This window comes from Moschus berezovskii, chromosome 25, assembly GCF_049115385.1.
Source record: "Moschus berezovskii isolate FMDL1 chromosome 25, NW_MosBer_1.0, whole genome shotgun sequence".
In the NCBI taxonomy this organism is placed as follows: Eukaryota; Metazoa; Chordata; class Mammalia; order Artiodactyla; family Moschidae; genus Moschus; species Moschus berezovskii.
The window spans coordinates 12139326-12155915 of NC_142484.1; the positions used below are offsets into that span (position 1 = coordinate 12139326).

The following is a 16590-nucleotide window of genomic DNA, read 5'->3' on the forward strand; positions in this document are numbered from 1 at the left end:
CCTGGGTTGGGAAGACCCCCTGGAGGAGGGCATGGCAACCCACTCCAGTATTCTTACCTGGAGAATCCCATGGACAGAGGAGCCTGGCAAGCTATAGTCAGTCTATAGGGTCACACAGAGTCAGTCACAGCTAGTCACTTAGCATAAAGATTTATCCAAAAAGTGAATGATTGGGTCTTGCTGCCTCCCTTTGCAACCCATCCAATAAATGTCTTCCAGAGGAATCAGCTGGAAATGTGGTTATGATGCTATAGCTTATCTGCTGTCAATCCAATCAAGTCTAAAAACCTCTGGTTCAAGTTCCCCTCTAAACAGATTGATTTTATTTCCTACCACATACAAATACTTAAGATGCCTGGCTTGTCAGGCAGCCTGTCATTCAACCAACAATAGTTACGGCATTCCTGCTATGTATCAGGCACTGTGCTAGACCCTGAGAAACAGCAGTGACCAGAACAATCATGGTTCCTGCCATTATAGATTTTACAATCTACCAGAGAACCCAGATAGCAAACAGATGCTTGTACATAATTAAATGATTATAGTGGTACTTCCCTGGTGGTCCAGTGGTTAAGAATCCACCTGCCAATGCTGGGGACACAGGTTCAATCCCGGGTTCCTGATGATCCCACCTGCCGAGAGGCAACGAAGTCAGTGCTCTGCAACTAGAGAAGCCACTGTAATGAGAGCCCACACACAAGAGTAACCCCTGCTTACTGCAACTAGAGAAAGCCCTCTCACATCAGTGAAGACCCACCACAACCAAAAATAAATAATAAATTCTTTGAAATAAATTATTATAGTTATCCGGAGTGACTCAGAGGAAAATTACAGGGTGCCGTGGGGACGAAAATTCCGTCAGGGGTCAAGAAAAGAGACTCCAGAGGAAGTGCTATTTAGGGTGAGATTGGATTTACTTTGGAGAGGATGGGAGTGGGGGAGAAGAAGGCCAGGGATTGAGGAAAGTGTTCCAGGTGAAGGATCTGGAACCAGTCAGAGTGGATATGTTTGAGGGCTTGAAAGGCCAGTGTGTCCAAGAAGCAGATGACTTGCCCAAAATCACAGAGCAAACTGGTAGTAAGGGCAAGACCAGAAGAATTTCTTAGCCAGTGTTAGCTTCTCTACCCATGTGTATGTTTGTCTTCACTGGGTCTTCCAAAGCTAGTCCTCTGAGAAACACTTGCCAGAGAAACATATGGGGTATGAACTGAAAATGCAGACTCTGTAAATTAGACCCCAGAAAAATGCATTTTAAAAAGTTCCCTAAGAAATTCTTACAGAAACCAACGTAACATTGTAAAGCAATTATCCTCCAATTAAAAATAAATTAAAATTTTGAAAATAGAATAAAAAATGATGGAGTACTCAAAACTAGACGTAAAATATGCAACACCATTATGGACAATAATATAAAACTCTACTGAAAAAATATTACAGAAGACCTAAGTAAATCAAAGTATACCATGCTCACGAAATAAAAAACTAACAGCATTAAACTCACATACTCCAATATTTGCAAGACGGTCGTTCCCCCGCCCCTGGCTCAAAAGAGTGTAGCTAAACTGATTGGCTTTAAGGTCCCAGTGCATTAAGGGAAATGTAGTTTCGAATCTCCTCTCCCAGCCATTGGCGCTTTACGAAACTAGCCGAGAGGGCCCGGAAATAGCCGAGTTCCTGGCGCGCCCTTTCCTGCCTGATTGCATTATGGGAAAGGACAGTTTCCGTTAAATTCTGGAGGCTGAGGCGCGCGACTGGCCGCACTCCCACGTGAAGCCCTTCGCGAGCGTCGCTCCGCGGGGCAGCTCCCTGCTCGCCGCGGAGCGTCTGGAAGCAGCGAGGGAACTGGAAGTGTCCCGCGGGGGCCCAGAAGCTGATCCCGGAGCCCAGCGTGAGGAGCCTCGGAGTGCGGCGAGGGCGCCATGTCTCTGATCTGCTCTAGTGAGTATCGGCTGCGGCCGCTCGCGGGGCGCTGGAGGCCGGAGAGCCGAGCGTGAGGATCTGCGCGCCCTTGCGGCGCCGGGGTCGGGGCTGGACCTGAAAAACGGGGCTCCGGGGAGGCAGGGCGGCGGCCTGTCAGCCTGGGGGGGGGCGTCTTCCCTGCAGCGTGAGGTCAGTTTGCGCAGCGCTTCATAGTTTATATAACGTCTCCAGTGCATTCTCGCAGGCTGCAGAGGCAACCCACCTCATTTGCGCAGTTTATCTGAGGCTTGGATAGCGGGGAGCTGGTGGTGCAGGGGAAAGAGCTCTGCTGTAGGAATCAGGAAGCCAGAGGTCTTGTGCAGGATGCGCCTCCAGTTGGCTTTGTGATCTGGCTTTTGCCGGGATGCGGGCCTCAGTTTCCCCAACTGCAAAAATAATGTCCTTGGCACTGGATACGTTGCCTGAGGCCCCACTTGGGTAGGCAGAGCTTCTGCAGTTTGCGAAGGTCGCACAGTGAGTTGGAGGTGGTGACCGGCCTTGGAGCCAGACCAGCCTCACCCTGTAGGGCTGATGAAAACAGCTGCACATTTGGAAAAGCCTCTGTTGGTTTACAGCGTGCTTGCAACACTGCAAAGTCCTTATGTCCCCACAGGAATTCTCCAAAGCAGAAATAAAGATCCGGTTTTACAGATAAGGATGTAAGGTTCAAGGAGAAATGTGGCTTTTGTAAAACAGAGTACAGCTAGTTAGTGGCAGAGCTGTGTGACGGAGCCTGGTTCTCTGACCCTGAATCCATGCTTTTTTCAAATGCTTGGTCCTGTCTTTCTTTTGGATGTGTTATTGAGGTGAGTGGGTGTTTTGCATTCTGGTTGTTCATCAGGTTATTAGTTTCTTATCCTTTTCTCTCTCAGCTTCCTAACTCTCAAGCCCTTGACTCTTCTCAGAACCTCCCCATAAACCCAAAACAAAGGAGAGAAAGAGTGAAGGGAAATGTGACTAGAAAAAGAGTCCTTAAGCGTTAAAGAAATGACAGTGTGCAGAGTATTTTCACATTCATTGTTTCAGTCCTGAGGAAGGTCTTTTCAGTATCCGCCAGCTCCACGTCATTCACTGGTCTGTTAGATTACTGAGCATTTGCCAAGCACCTGCATTGTACTGGAAGTCAGAGAGCAGCTACAGTCCTAATCCTCAGGGGTGTAAATGGATACTTCTGTTGGGGTGTGGTGAGGATGATTTCATCAATGAAAAGTGTTTACAGTGAAGCTTGGCACATAGAAAACACCATGTAAATATTTTGCTATCATAGCACTTGTCACATCGCTTTGTAATTTGTCTGAGAATCCATCTAGGCCCTAGTCTGAGACTTGAATGGCTTTGTGTGTATCTCCCCATCCTGCTGTATAATGGGTGCCTAAGCGTTTTTGTTCAAAAACAAGATGGGCAGGAATTATTGACTGCTCCCTAGGTGCCTAGCATTTCTTAGTCGTGCAGGAATTATTTGTTGACTACCTGACTGTCAGACTGATGGAGAAGCTAGTTAAGTGGCTGGAAAGCATTGTGGGTACAGTCCAAAACTGGCTTGGTGTCATGTCTTGATTCCTGTTAGCTGAGTGTAGGGAGGCAAGGTCTTGTGGAGGCCAGCCGAAGGTGAAGCATCCCCTTGGCCCAGGGTCCCTGTCACCACCCCAGGCTCACCACCTGCCTTTTCTCCGCAGTCTCGAATGAAGTGCCAGAACACCCCTGTGTGTCCCCAGTCTCTAATCATGTGTATGAGCGGCGGCTCATTGAGAAGTATATTGCAGAGAATGGCACAGATCCCATCAACAACCAGCCTTTGTCCGAGGAGCAGCTCATTGATATCAAAGGTGCCTGCTGGCCAGCCTCAGTCCAGGGCTGTCCTAGCCTAAAGCCTGGGAAGGTGGGAAGGGTGGCGGGTGCACAGCACGTGGGAGTCGGGGGAGGAGGCGGTGGTCTGTTAGTGCAGGCTGAAGGGGAAAGAGTGTGGGAGGGCCAGGACGCCCCAGGTCATGGGTTTTCACACCCACTTTGTCTCTCTTGGCAGTTGCTCACCCAATCCGGCCCAAGCCTCCCTCAGCCACCAGCATCCCAGCCATTCTGAAAGCCTTGCAGGACGAATGGGTGAGTCCCTGAAAGAAAATTTATATTTTCACCACTTGAAAAGAGGGGATCACTAGACTAGGACATGGGTGGGGATGTGATGGATGGAGGCTTATTTTCTTTTTGGAGGGGAGGGTGAGAGCCGAGGAGGAGCCTGGTTGTTAATGTCACACAGATCTGGGCTCCACCCTTTGCTTCATTGCCCACTTGCCACATCCCTTGGCAAGCATCCAAGTCCTGGTTTTCCTGACCATATTGCATGGATTAGTACCTGTCTCAGGGTTTTCAGAGAATCAGAGTAAGATTAGAGTACACGCTTCGTGGTGTCAGGGACTTGTTTTACTCATCATTAGAGCCCCAGCAGTGGGAACCAGGTACACAGTAGGTGCTCTAAATATGAATGAGTCAAGGACTGCATCTTGAGGACTGTCTGGCTCAGTGCCTGACACAACGAGAGCAGTCAATAAACAGCAGCTGTAGTGTTTTTATTCCTTTCTGCTGAGGTGACGGCATGACACCGGAGATATGCCGGTAAATTAGAGAAGACGGGTGGGAAGAGCTGGGTCCCGTTCCTGTCTGTGTGCCCAGGGTTTGGCACAGTGAGGAGCTTGGGAGCGTCTGCTCGCGGGTTCAGGGTCACTCAGATCTTCTTTGGGTCACTGATACTGGCCACGGGGTTGGCCTTGGATAAGAGCGTCCTTGTATCAAGAGCTGACTTCTCTGCTGGGTGCTCCCCATGCCTCCCTGCCCCCTCACTGTGGCGTCTCCCTCTCCCAGGATGCAGTCATGCTCCACAGCTTCACCCTGCGCCAGCAGCTGCAGACCACCCGCCAGGAGCTGTCCCACGCTCTGTACCAGCATGACGCTGCCTGCCGTGTCATTGCACGTCTCACCAAGGAAGTCACTGCTGCCCGAGAAGGTACAGCCTCCGGCCTGCCATCCCCCACTCTGGGCTCCACTCTGGGGCAGGCCTGTTTTGTAATAGCCCATTCCTAACCTTGTCTTTTCTCTCAGCTCTGGCGACCCTGAAACCTCAGGCCGGTCTCATTGTGCCCCAGGCTGTGCCAAGCTCGCAGCCAAGTGTTGTGGTGAGTGCCCCGCCAGCAGTGAAGTGTGTGTGGTGGCCCATGCGACCTCCTCTGCAAGGGAGGAGGAGGGCATTCCATGCCCCTCTGGCATTCCATTCTCCTCTCTCCTTCCTCCTTGTTTTCTTCAGGGTGCAGGCGAGCCAATGGATTTGGGCGAACTGGTGGGAATGACTCCTGAGATTATTCAGAAGGTATGTCATGCTTTCGCTTGGTGGGAAAGCTGATGGACTCTCCCTTTCACTATTTGCCTGGAGTCCAATATGAGTAAAAATCCCATCCATTTGGAGATGGAGTGGAGTCGTACAGAGCACACACTCAACCAGGCCGCCTGGCTTTGTGTTTTGATGTCCCCAGTTATCAGCTTTATGACCTTGGGCTGACTTAACTAATTCTGTGTCTAATTTCCCTTGCTCCTAAAGTGAGGATGATAGTACCTACTCTGTGGACTTGTGGGAATTTTAAAGATTTTAATTATTAAGTACAATTTGTTGCTCTTATTAGGGTTCTTTGCAGATATTAAAGCATTTTGTTACATGTTTTCATTTTTTCTTTTCTGAAGGAGACAGGACAGGAATTATCACTTTGATTTTATAGATGAAGAATCTGTAGATCCAGAGTCAAAAGCACAGCTCACAAGAGGCAGAGCTGGCCCCTGATTCTATCCTGTGCTCTGTGACTTGAGGGATCCTCCTTAGTACCAGTTGATAGTTCACGTCTTTTCCAAGCCATGCAGCTTGTCAGCATCTCAGCTCCCACCATAGTGGCACAGGCATGGTCTGGGAACCCTGCCAGCTATTGCCTCTGTGGCCCTGGGCAAGTGACTGCACTGCTCTTGAGGCTCAGTTTCCTCCTCTGAGAAACAAAGTCATCAACACCCACCTCATAAGGTTGGAGTGAAAGTGAAAAAAGATATTGCATGGAAGCCTTTAGCACAGAGCCTGGCAGATGATGAGTTCTTGGTGATGGCTTGTGAAAGCGTAGATGTGACCAGCATTCACTTTGCTTTTTTCTGGCAAATTAATTTGTCTCATATTGAGCTTTTTCTCCTCTCTCCCTCAGCTTCAAGACAAGGCCACCGTGCTCACCACAGAGCGGAAGAAGGTGAGTCCTCCCAGGGCCAGGGCCCAGAGCTGACCTGGAGGAGCTGGTGGTTCCGTAAGGAGGAGAGGGGATGGCCAATTAATTCCTGTACTCACTAATTTCTTGGGGGATTTTTCTTTTTCTCAGAGAGGGAAGACTGTGCCTGAGGAGCTGGTGAAGCCGGAAGAGCTCAGCAAATACCGGCAGGTGGCATCACATGTGGTGAGTGGCTCGCTCCCGCAGACTTGGGAGACAGGGTCCTCCAGGCTATTTCCAGGGTGGGGTGGGGCAGGCCAGCATGGCGCATTGTCCACGGCCTCTGGCCCCCTCTGTTTTTCACCTTGGCTGCTGAGTTGTCAGGGTTTCTCCTCCTGCCCGGCTGTGGCTTTCCCCAGCATCACTGATGGAGTTGCCGCATCGGGGCAGAAAGCCAAGCTCAGTGGAAGAGGAACAAGTCACTCTTGTTCCCCAGGGCTGGGGCCAGAGCCGGAGCCATTGAGTGGCTTTGTGGCCTGCTTTGATTCAGCTGTGACTGGGTTTGATGTGGCTTTTTCTGCATAGGGGCTGCACAGTGCTAGCATTCCCGGGATCCTCGCCCTGGACCTCTGCCCCTCCGACACCAACAAGATCCTCACTGGTAAGAGCGGGTCCAGCCCAGCAAGCCGAGAAGGGGGTGGGGGAAGGGTGGGAGAAGGACGGCAAGGAGGGTGCCCACTCCTGTCCTTTCTGTGGGTCTGGGGACAAAAGAACCTTTGGCAGAGGGGCCTGGGGGCCTGACTCATTTTTGGATCTTATTTTGGTCCCCTCCAGGTGGGGCGGATAAGAATGTCGTTGTCTTCGACAAGAGTTCTGAGCAGATTTTGGCTACCCTCAAAGGCCATACCAAGAAGGTCACCAGCGTGGTCTTTCACCCTTCCCAGGTAAGCGCTCCCCTAGCACCCTCTGCCCTCACTTCTCAGCCCTGTTCCCGTGGTGTAAGGTCCCAGAACCAGGCTCCAACCCCTGTTGCCTCCTTGGTGAAGTGACACGGGCCTGAGAGTGCCAGCTCTTCAGCACTGGCAGTTCAGGGCCAGGTTTGGGGTCATAGGATTTCCCACTATTCTGTCAGAACTCCTGAAACAGTGGCCTTCAAACCAGGGAAGAAAGGAAACATATAGTTTGAAAAGCATATTGAAAAGTTTTATGTTAGGGAAGAAGGAATCTCTGCACTATTTTAAATTACAAACTGCAGAACACAAAGTTCAACAAAATTCTGTCCCATGTGTCTAAAGGGGATTGATAGATCTAGATTCCCACAGTCTTCCAGGCCAGGGGGTGGAAACTTGATGCTGAGCATGTTAGTATGTTATTTCTCTTATGCACTTGTGTTAATGGAAGATGGTAGTTGGTTTTACCTTACAGGTTTTAACATCCTAACTAACCAAAATAATAGGTTGGTGACACTATATGAGTTCTCCCTGTCACCAGTTTTTCTGTTTAAGTTGCCCCTAAATTCTTAAGTGTGGGATGCTTAGTACATACCTTCACAACCCCTTCCAGGCCTGCTACTGCTCCGACTTGTGCTGCCCTAGGATAGGAGCCGTTAACTACATGTGGCTATTTAAATATAATGGAATGAAACATTCAGTTCCTGAATTCTACTAGGTGTCTGTGTCTCTGGTCCTGGGAACGGGATGGACGGTTTCCCTCTGGTTCACTAATCCTTTTTGCCACTAGATGGCAGGGCCTCCTCCACTTGGCCAAATGCTGTTTAATTTCCCATCCTAATAGCGTTTACCCTTTGGCCCACTCAAGCATTGTTGGGTGGATGGAATGTTCCAGGCCCGGCAGGGCTGTGGCCATCCCCGGTCCCCTTTTGCAAGATGATTGTGGTCCATCTCTTCTGTCTCTGATAATCTGCCTCTTTGCTCTCCTTTTAGGAGCTGGTGTTTTCTGCCTCCCCAGATGCTACTATCAGGATTTGGTCGGTTCCGAATGCCTCTTGCGTACAGGTTGTTCGTGCCCATGAGAGCGCTGTGACAGGCCTCAGCCTCCACGCCACTGGTGACTATCTCCTGAGCTCCTCTGATGACCAGGTATCGTCCCAGCTAGGCCCCAAAGAAGCCTCTTGGTCCCCAAACTCAAGCATCCTGGGAGGGGGAAACATCTTACCCAGCTGGGTCCCCAGAACCTGGAGAGAGTATTTCCTCTCTACAGAGAGGGGATGGCCTTGCCAAGGTCTGCCCGACCAGGGTCCCTGCCTTCCTGAGGGGCCATCAGAACCTGGGGACCCACTGTCTTACCGGCTCTGTTGTCTCCGTTTTCAGTACTGGGCCTTCTCTGACATCCAGACGGGACGTGTGCTCACCAAGGTGACTGATGAGACCTCTGGCTGCTGTAAGTTGTCTCCTACGTGCTGGGCTGTTCTTTCGCCGTATATTGTTTACTTTAATGTTATATTTAGTTGTTGCTCCTTTGTTCTAAAAAACACATGCTGCCAGTACTTGAGTGCCGGGCACAGGGCTGGCCTCGTGAGCAGGAGGAACAGTGAGGAGCCTGCCTTTGCTGTGCTTAGTATCCTGAGGGTGGGCTCTGACTGTCTGTCCGTCTCCCCCCACAGCCCTCACCTGTGCACAGTTCCACCCTGATGGACTCATTTTCGGGACAGGAACCATGGACTCTCAGATCAAGATCTGGGACTTGAAGGTAGGACATGGCCATCCTTGTCTGCAGCCCGGGGTTGGCGCTCCTGTCCCTGTGTGGTGTGATGCAGTGCTATGGCCCCTGGCCCCGGGGGTGTCCGGGGCTGTGTGTGGCACAGTTGGTGTGGTCTGGCCCCGGCTGGGCATCCGCCCCTGCTTGTCCTGCTGGTTGTCCTCCCTGAGGGTGGAGGGCGTCTCAGGAGTGGGAGCTGTCCGAGCTCCTTTTTCTCCCTCATGACCAGTGGGTGACATCTTACTCCCTGCTCCCCACCCACAGGAGCGCACCAACGTGGCCAACTTCCCCGGCCACTCGGGCCCCATCACCAGCATTGCCTTCTCGGAGAATGGCTACTACCTGGCCACGGCGGCCGATGACTCCTCTGTTAAACTCTGGGATCTGCGCAAACTTAAGAACTTTAAGACGTTGCAGCTGGATAACAACTTTGAGGTACATCCCTTTCTCGGTCACCCCCCTCCTCATTTGTCAATGAGTTACTCTAAACCGCCTCTCTTTCCCGAATTGCCCATAGTTTCTGCTTCCTCTCATGTGACTTCTTTCCTGATTCTGGCAGGTGAAGTCACTGATCTTTGACCAGAGCGGTACTTACCTGGCCCTTGGGGGCACTGATGTCCAGATCTACATCTGCAAACAGTGGACGGAGATTCTTCACTTTACAGGTAGAGGCTTGCCCTAGGATCCTGAGGTCTCTAGGTGCTCTGGCCCAGAGGAAAGTGGGGAAAATCTCACTGGGTTAGGGGTGAGGCCTGCATTTGCCAAGGCCGCTTCTAATCACTCTCTGAGGCAGTAGAGTGTAGTGGCTAAGACAAGGAACTCAGGAGTCAGACTGCCTGACTTTAAATGCTAGCTCTGCCACTCGAAGCTTTGTGACACTGGGCAAGCTATTGATTTCTCTGGAGAATAATAGTACAGTTGATTCTCCAGACTCAACCAACTGTGGATCAAAAATATTTGTTGGGGGGAAAAAGTCCAGAAAGTTCCAAAAAGCAAAACTCGAATTGCCTACACACTGGCAACTATTCATGTAGCATTTACATTATATTTAAAACAATTTGCATAGAATTCATATTGTTTTAGGAATTATAAGTTATTTAGAGATGACTTAAAGTATACAGGAGAATGTATGTACTTTATATGCAAATACCACCTCAACAGAGTTGGCACCTCCTAATAGTTTTATGGTCTCTGGTACATGACTTTCCCTTTTGGAGATGTAGTTCCTTCATCTTTAAATGGGCGTGTTGACAGTGCTTTGCATATTGTGCTGGCTGGTGCCCTGGAGGTGGCCTGCATGGGGACAGGATGCCTCTTATACCCTCAGGAACTGAAGGTATAATCATCTTTGTTAATGAAGTTTTTATTATCATTAGCAAGTGATGGGCAGGGCACAAGTACCTTCTCCCACCCCAGATTCTACTCAATTCTACTCAATGTGTGTGTCCCAGAGGTGGCCAGGCCTAATGGTGTGGGCCATGGGTTTTCACCTTCCCTGGGCCCTGGTGCCTTGATTGGAGTAGAGTCAGTGGAGTGGCAGGCTGGAAGCACAGGGCAGCTTTAGAGTGGGGAGCTGGTGGGCCGGCTGTGATCCTACAAATTGGCCCTGATGTCCATGAACTACCTGAGCCCAGCGAGGAGGGTTGCCTGTCATCTTCTGTCCCTGACCCAGCCCTGCCCTGTGCCAGGAGCCCAGCTTCTGTGTGAGCTAGGACAAGCTGATAAGACTGTTCCAGTTATACACAGGGACTCAGAACTAAATACTAATGAGTCCAGCCTCCTGCCAGTTTTCAGACTTAGACTGAGCCGAGCAGAGCCGATTCGTAGCTGCCCCAGAAAGCTTAGGTGGCGGGGGACTGGTGTTCCTTGTTCACTCAGCCTAGCCACACACAGTGCCTGCTGCAGGCCAGCCCCAGGGAGGCTCTGGAGCTCAGTGCCGTGTGGGTCATACGAGAGCTCTATCCTTGGGGGTTTACATACAGGTCACAGGGATGGGTGGGGAGCATGTCATCAGGGGTCAATGCTGAGACCCCAAGGAAGAGCCTCCTCAACGTTGTCTTGTCTCTCCACAGAGCACAGTGGCCTGACCACAGGAGTGGCCTTCGGGCACCACGCCAAGTTCATTGCTTCCACGGGAATGGACCGGAGCCTCAAATTCTACAGCCTGTAGGCGGCAGCTCTCCAGACCGGAGTGGGGCCTCGTCTCAGTAGTGGGATAGCATTAGGGGTGGGGGTGGGGGGTGGGGGAGAAGAGACTACTGGGGGGTGGGGGGTGTAAGGGGTGGGACATTCTCATCATTTCACTCTGGTCCCGGTGGTGGCCTGAGAGCCGCAGTGGCATGGACCACCCTCGTCCGTCACCCTCTGAGGGCTCAGGGTCGGCCCCAGGGCCTCTCTTCGAGGAGTTGATGGAGTTGATGGCTGTTCCACGCCCACCGAGTTCCAGTTCCTGTGAGCTGGGGAGGGGCTGAGCCAAGGGAACTGTGAAGGGGCTGGGCCGAGGGCTCAGGCAGGTTTTTGTAAGCAGCGCTCTAGTTTCATTAAAAAAAGAAAACAACAAATATAGCTGCCTTCCCGTGTCTGTCTGTCATGGGGAGAATCGGGAGGGAGCACCATATAGGACAACTGCCAGGGTGCCCATCATCCTGTCGTTTCTTTAATTGGACAACAGAAATTAATAATCCTCAAGCCACTTGCCAGAATGATTCTTCCACGTCCCTGCAGGCCTTGACTTTGTGATTTATAGGCTTTCATGTCACCTGCCTTGTGGGGTGGCTCCTGTGTGAGCCTGGAAGTGGGGGAAGGGAAGAGTGCTGAGGATCTCGCTGCCACAGAACTGGCCATCCCTCAGACGTCCTCAGTCCTTCAGTCCAAGGTGACAGAAAATCTGTCTCAGCTGGCCTGAATCAGAAATGTTTCTGTGACTCTGGTATTTGAAGATTAGAAGTCAAACTGGTCCGGAAGGACCCAGCCAGCAAACAGTAAATTAGCAGAATGTCAGGAAACCCACATCTCCTGTAGTTGGGGAATTAAGGTAGGGTAGTGCGTGTGGCTGCTTTGTGTGGTCAAGAAGGGCCTCTTCTAGATGATAAGCTGGAGGGTGACTGATGGGAGCTAAAGGGGAGGAGTGTTGCAGTTGAGGGAAGGTTCCAAGGCTGGAAGGTCAAGGTCAAGATGCATGCTGCAGGTTTGGGAAACCAGTATGGCTGGAGTGTGGTGCCACTGGGTATGGCCTTGGGAGGTCATCAATACCCTTTCAAAGAGTGGTCCCAGTGGAACATGTGGGGAAAGAATGTGAGATGACATTTTGTTCATTTTATGCCTGAAACAACCTTGCCTTTAGTTGTCTAGCAACTGGGCAGCTTCCTGCACCCCCATGGGGCTTCAGGAACTTTGGCAGTCCAGCCTAGAAGGTGGGCTCTGCAAGCTTGGGAACAGACTCTGGGCTTTGGCACTTATTAGATAGAGTAAGGCCACAGACAGATTGATTAATTTGCCTCTGTTTAGTGTCCGTTAAGACAGGAATAGTGTATTTACTAGGGATGTTGTAAGGCTGAGGTGGGCTTCCCTGGTTGCTCTCTCAGTGGTAAAGAATCCGCCGGCCAATGCAGGAGACTCAGGTTCAATCCCTGGGTTTGGGGAGATCCCCTGGAGAAGGAAATGGCAACCCTCTCCAGTATTCTTGCCTGGGAAACCCCCTGGACAGAGGAGCCTGGCGGGCTAGAGATGGGGTCTCAGAGTCAGACACAACTTAGTGACTGAAGAACAAGGCTTAAGTAGGTTAGTGTATGAGCAGCGTTTGGACTGGTGAACGCGGTGAATGCTGTACATATTTTAACTGCTGCTGCTGCTTTTACTTCTTACTGCTCTGTTGTTTACTCTCCCTGGGGTCCCTACCCTGCCAGGCGAGTGTCCTCAGCCCAGGTTCATGGCATTTGGCATGTCTCTACCACGTTACCTTGGAGGTGTTTATTCATTTGTCTCTTAACTATTAAAACTTAATTTTAATCTCCCTGAAGGCAGCACCCTGTACTCTGCTGGTATTCAATTCATTGCTGCTAAGAGGCAGACAGTTTCAACTCGGGCTTCGAACAAAGCCCAGGTCTGTCTCTACTCAGAACACAAAAGAAGTGGTAACGGGGAAGGGGAGGGCAGGGATGGATGACAGACTTTGTTATTTCAGCCCAAATGGAATGGGAGCTGTTACTCCTGCCATGTCTCTAGATTTCAGCTCATTGCCTTGAAGGTGAATCTTTTGAAATTGGGTTTCAGTCGATAGATTGTAAGAGGCTCACCTTTTCTGGGCCCTTATCATTAGGCTCATGAAGTTTTGTAATTAATGCTTATTGCATTCCATGTGAACTTCAGCCCTTTGACGATCCATCTGGACCTGTCCATGCGTGAGGACCCAGTTCCCACACGCACCCCTGTGCCTCCGCTGTTGAAGGTTGCTCAGCCTTGGGGCACTGACCAAGGCAGCCACCTGGGGGCGCTGTAGTTACACTGGTCTCCCCGGTAACAGTGGCACCAGGACCCAGCTCTCAGCACAAGTCAGGAGCTATCATCTGCATTCCAGAGACAGAAAACTAAGTATGATAGTAGAGCTGGGATTTTAAACTGGCTTCAGAGACAGCTGGCTGCCCTAGCGTCGGCTGAGACAGGAGCAGGCAGCTCCGTGGTGTTCCAGGAGTGTGGGGTTATGGCTAGGTGTGGGCTCTGGTGTCAGCTTCCCCTTGTGGCTCAGCTGGTAAAGAATCTGCCTGCAATGTGAGAGACATGGGTTTGATCCCTGGGTTGGGAAGCTCCCCTGGAGAACAGAAAGGCTACCCACTCCAGTATTCTGGCCTGGTCACAGAGTTGGACACGACTGAGCGACTTTCACCTTTCTGGTGTTTGAATCTCAGCATTACAGCTTTCTATGACTTAGGCCTTCACGTCTCCGATTCTTCAGGTGTGGGCTTCCCCAGTGATTCAAGCAGCAAAGAATCTGCCTGCAGCGTAGGAGACACAGGAGGTGCAGGTTCAATCTCTGGGTCGGGAATATCACCTGGAGGAGGGCACGACAACCCCTCCAGTATTCTTGCCTGGAGAATCCCACAGACAGAGGAGCCTGGCGGACTACAGTCCGTGGAGTCCCTAAGAGTCAGACATGACAGAGCATGTGATGGATTATTAATATCATCTGTCTGTAAAACTCAGTTGGTGCCTAGAATCAAACAGAGCTGTTGAGCTGATACATGCCTCCTGGAAAGCCCTCCATAGCTGGCTGCTTCTCTTCCCTGCTGTTGTCTGCACTGGCGTGACACTGCTGGCTCTGGTGGCCTTGGGATCCACAGCTGTGTTATAAAAGTGGGGCCCACAGGGCCTTCTTCATTTGTAAGTCTTCCCTTTATTAAGCTCTGGTGACACAAGGTGCAACGTGATGAGGCAGGGAGGTAGGAGCGCACAGGTGATGTGACCCTGGACTGTAGACTTCAGATAGAGGTGCCAATGCAGAAGATGGGGTGCAGCTTTTTTGAAAGGCAGGTAAATCTGGGGAGAGGTTGACATAGGCACATTTTGGAGAAGTAAAAATTCCCTAGGTTGTCCCAGGGTAGAGGTGGCTGGTGTAAGGAGAGGCTCCGGCAGCCCCACTGCCTTGCCCAAGTTAAGAGGGAGGAGGGAGCTGGGACAGGGTGGGAGACAGACAGTGTGGGGGGCAGCGGGGGGTGGGGCAGGACGTGGGGATATGCCCGGTAGATTGTGAAGGCAGGTTGGGAGACAGCCAGTCTCAATCAGCAGCTTGAAGTCTTAAGATCTCATCTGAAGAGTTTCAAAATTTGAAACAGGTCTTTAACCCACGTTTTAAAAGTTTTTTTTAATTGTGAAACATTCATTCAAAAGGGTCTAAAACATATCTTCTGTTTAAAGGATAATAAACACCCTCGTACCCAACCCAGCTTAGGAAAGACAGCATTGGGGGCCCGCCGTGCACCCTTTCGCAAACACATCCCTCTTTCTACCCAGCAGAGGAAACTGCTACCCTACCCTGATATGGGGTTTTATATTTATGCCACTATCTGTATCTTTGCTTTTATAATTTTGCCACAATCTATTTTTCTTCCTTTTCTTTTTTCTTCTGAATTTTGTACTTTGTATAACTGCAGTCATTCAGCTTGCAATCTTTGACTTTATCCACTCAACATTGTTCTTGAGATGTGTTAGTACTGACACTCATAGCTTTGTTGTTCAGTCACTAAGTCATGTCCAACTCTTTGCAACCCCATGCACTGCAGCACACCAGGCTTTCCTGTTCACTATCTCCTCGAGTTTGCCCAAATTCATGTCCACTGAGTCAGTGATGCTATCCAACCATCTCATCCTCTGTCACTCCCTTTTCCTCCTGCCCTCAATTTTTCCCAGCATCAGGGTCTTTTCCAGAGTCAGCTCTTCGCATCAGGTGGCCAAAGTATTGGAGCTTCAACTTCAGCATCAGTCCTTCCAGTGAATATTCAGGGTTGATTTCCTTTAGAACTGACTTTTTCCCTCTCCTTGCTGTCCAAAGGACTCTCAAGAGACTTCCCATGTAGCTGTAGTTCTTAACTATTTTGCCAACAAGTGCAAGTGGCCAAACAGAACTACCCCCCAGGGTGCTGGAATAGCATTCACTGAGAATGGGGATAGACAGGTCCCCAGGGCGCATTCATCCTGGGCAGGGTGCTCCATGGGAGGGACTCCCATCATCAGGCTGAGGTGCTCTTGAGTTGGGTGATTGGGAAGCACAGCTTCTTTGTTGTTCCCAGGGGAAGGGATACAGTAATACTATGATGTGGCAGAATCTTGCTTCTGGCCCTAATCTGCCAGCTCCTTGTTTGTGCTGGGTTCAGGCAGTGGTGGCGGTGGTCATCCCAGCTCTTTCCCCTGAAATGACCATTAATCTAAGGTCAAAAGCATGCTGTTGCAGCTGTTTGATGTGGCTAGCAGGCAGCAGGATTCACTCATTGCATTCACAGTTGGAGAAGCACCAGCCCCCTCCTCTGACATAATTATGGGGCCGGGGTCCAAGCTTTGTAATGATCAGCACCTTAGGCTCTTGGCAGTGGCTGAATTCCATGGAGATAAGAGGCCAACTCCTTTCCTGGGAGGCCAGCCTGTAAGGGATAAACTTGGACAGGTTAATCCTTGCATGTCATTCACTGTAGAGCCCCAATAAAGGAATACCCTACACTGCCGTTATATGCCCTAATGTTGATATTGGACATGTGTGTGCTTAGCTACTCAGTCGTGTCCAATTCTTTGCGACCCCTTGGACTGTAGCCCGCCAGGCTCCTCTGTCCATGGGGATTCTCCAGCAAGAATACTGGAGTGAGTGGCCATGCCCTCCTCCAGGGGATCTTCCTGACCCAGGGAGCAAACCCAGGTCTCATGTATTACAGGCAGATTCTTTACAGTCTGTGCCAGCAGGGAAGCCCAATAATGGACATAGAGGTTTCCAGTTATTTTGCGATTATAAATAGCTTTTCTGTGAGCATTCTGGTGCAAGGGTTTTCCCTAGGAATATTAATCTAGGGGAGGATTTATTATATAGATCATATATATCTATATCATATATATTATATAGATCATATGTATATCATATGTGATATGTAATGAGAATTTTAAAAATTTATTTCATTCAAGTGTAGTTCATTTACAATGTGTTGATTTCTGC

General features: G+C 50.3%; 1 protein-coding gene across 1 annotated transcript; it reads left to right on the forward strand.

The window, feature by feature from the left end:
• Window positions 1–1704: 1704 nt before the first annotated feature.
• Window positions 1705–11461, forward strand: PRPF19 (pre-mRNA processing factor 19). Its single transcript, XM_055415837.2, has 16 exons — window positions 1705–1938; window positions 3636–3785; window positions 3983–4059; window positions 4816–4957; window positions 5053–5126; window positions 5255–5317; window positions 6186–6227; window positions 6354–6428; window positions 6768–6843; window positions 7017–7126; window positions 8126–8281; window positions 8513–8582; window positions 8806–8891; window positions 9165–9335; window positions 9460–9565; window positions 10973–11461. The coding sequence occupies exons 1-16, from the start codon at window positions 1920–1922 to the stop codon at window positions 11068–11070; spliced, it is 1515 nt and encodes a 504-aa protein (XP_055271812.1). The 5' UTR covers window positions 1705–1919; the 3' UTR covers window positions 11071–11461.
• Window positions 11462–16590: the final 5129 nt, after the last annotated feature.

What these genes read in the sequence shown, in the direction of transcription:
- PRPF19 (XM_055415837.2), top strand. An exon ending in CTCCTGAGATTATTCAGAAG is followed by an intron (nt 5,318 to 6,185) that starts GTATGTCATGCT and finishes TCTCTCCCTCAG; the next exon opens with CTTCAAGACAAGGCCACCGT. An exon ending in GGCAGGTGGCATCACATGTG is followed by an intron (nt 6,429 to 6,767) that starts GTGAGTGGCTCG and finishes TTTTCTGCATAG; the next exon opens with GGGCTGCACAGTGCTAGCAT.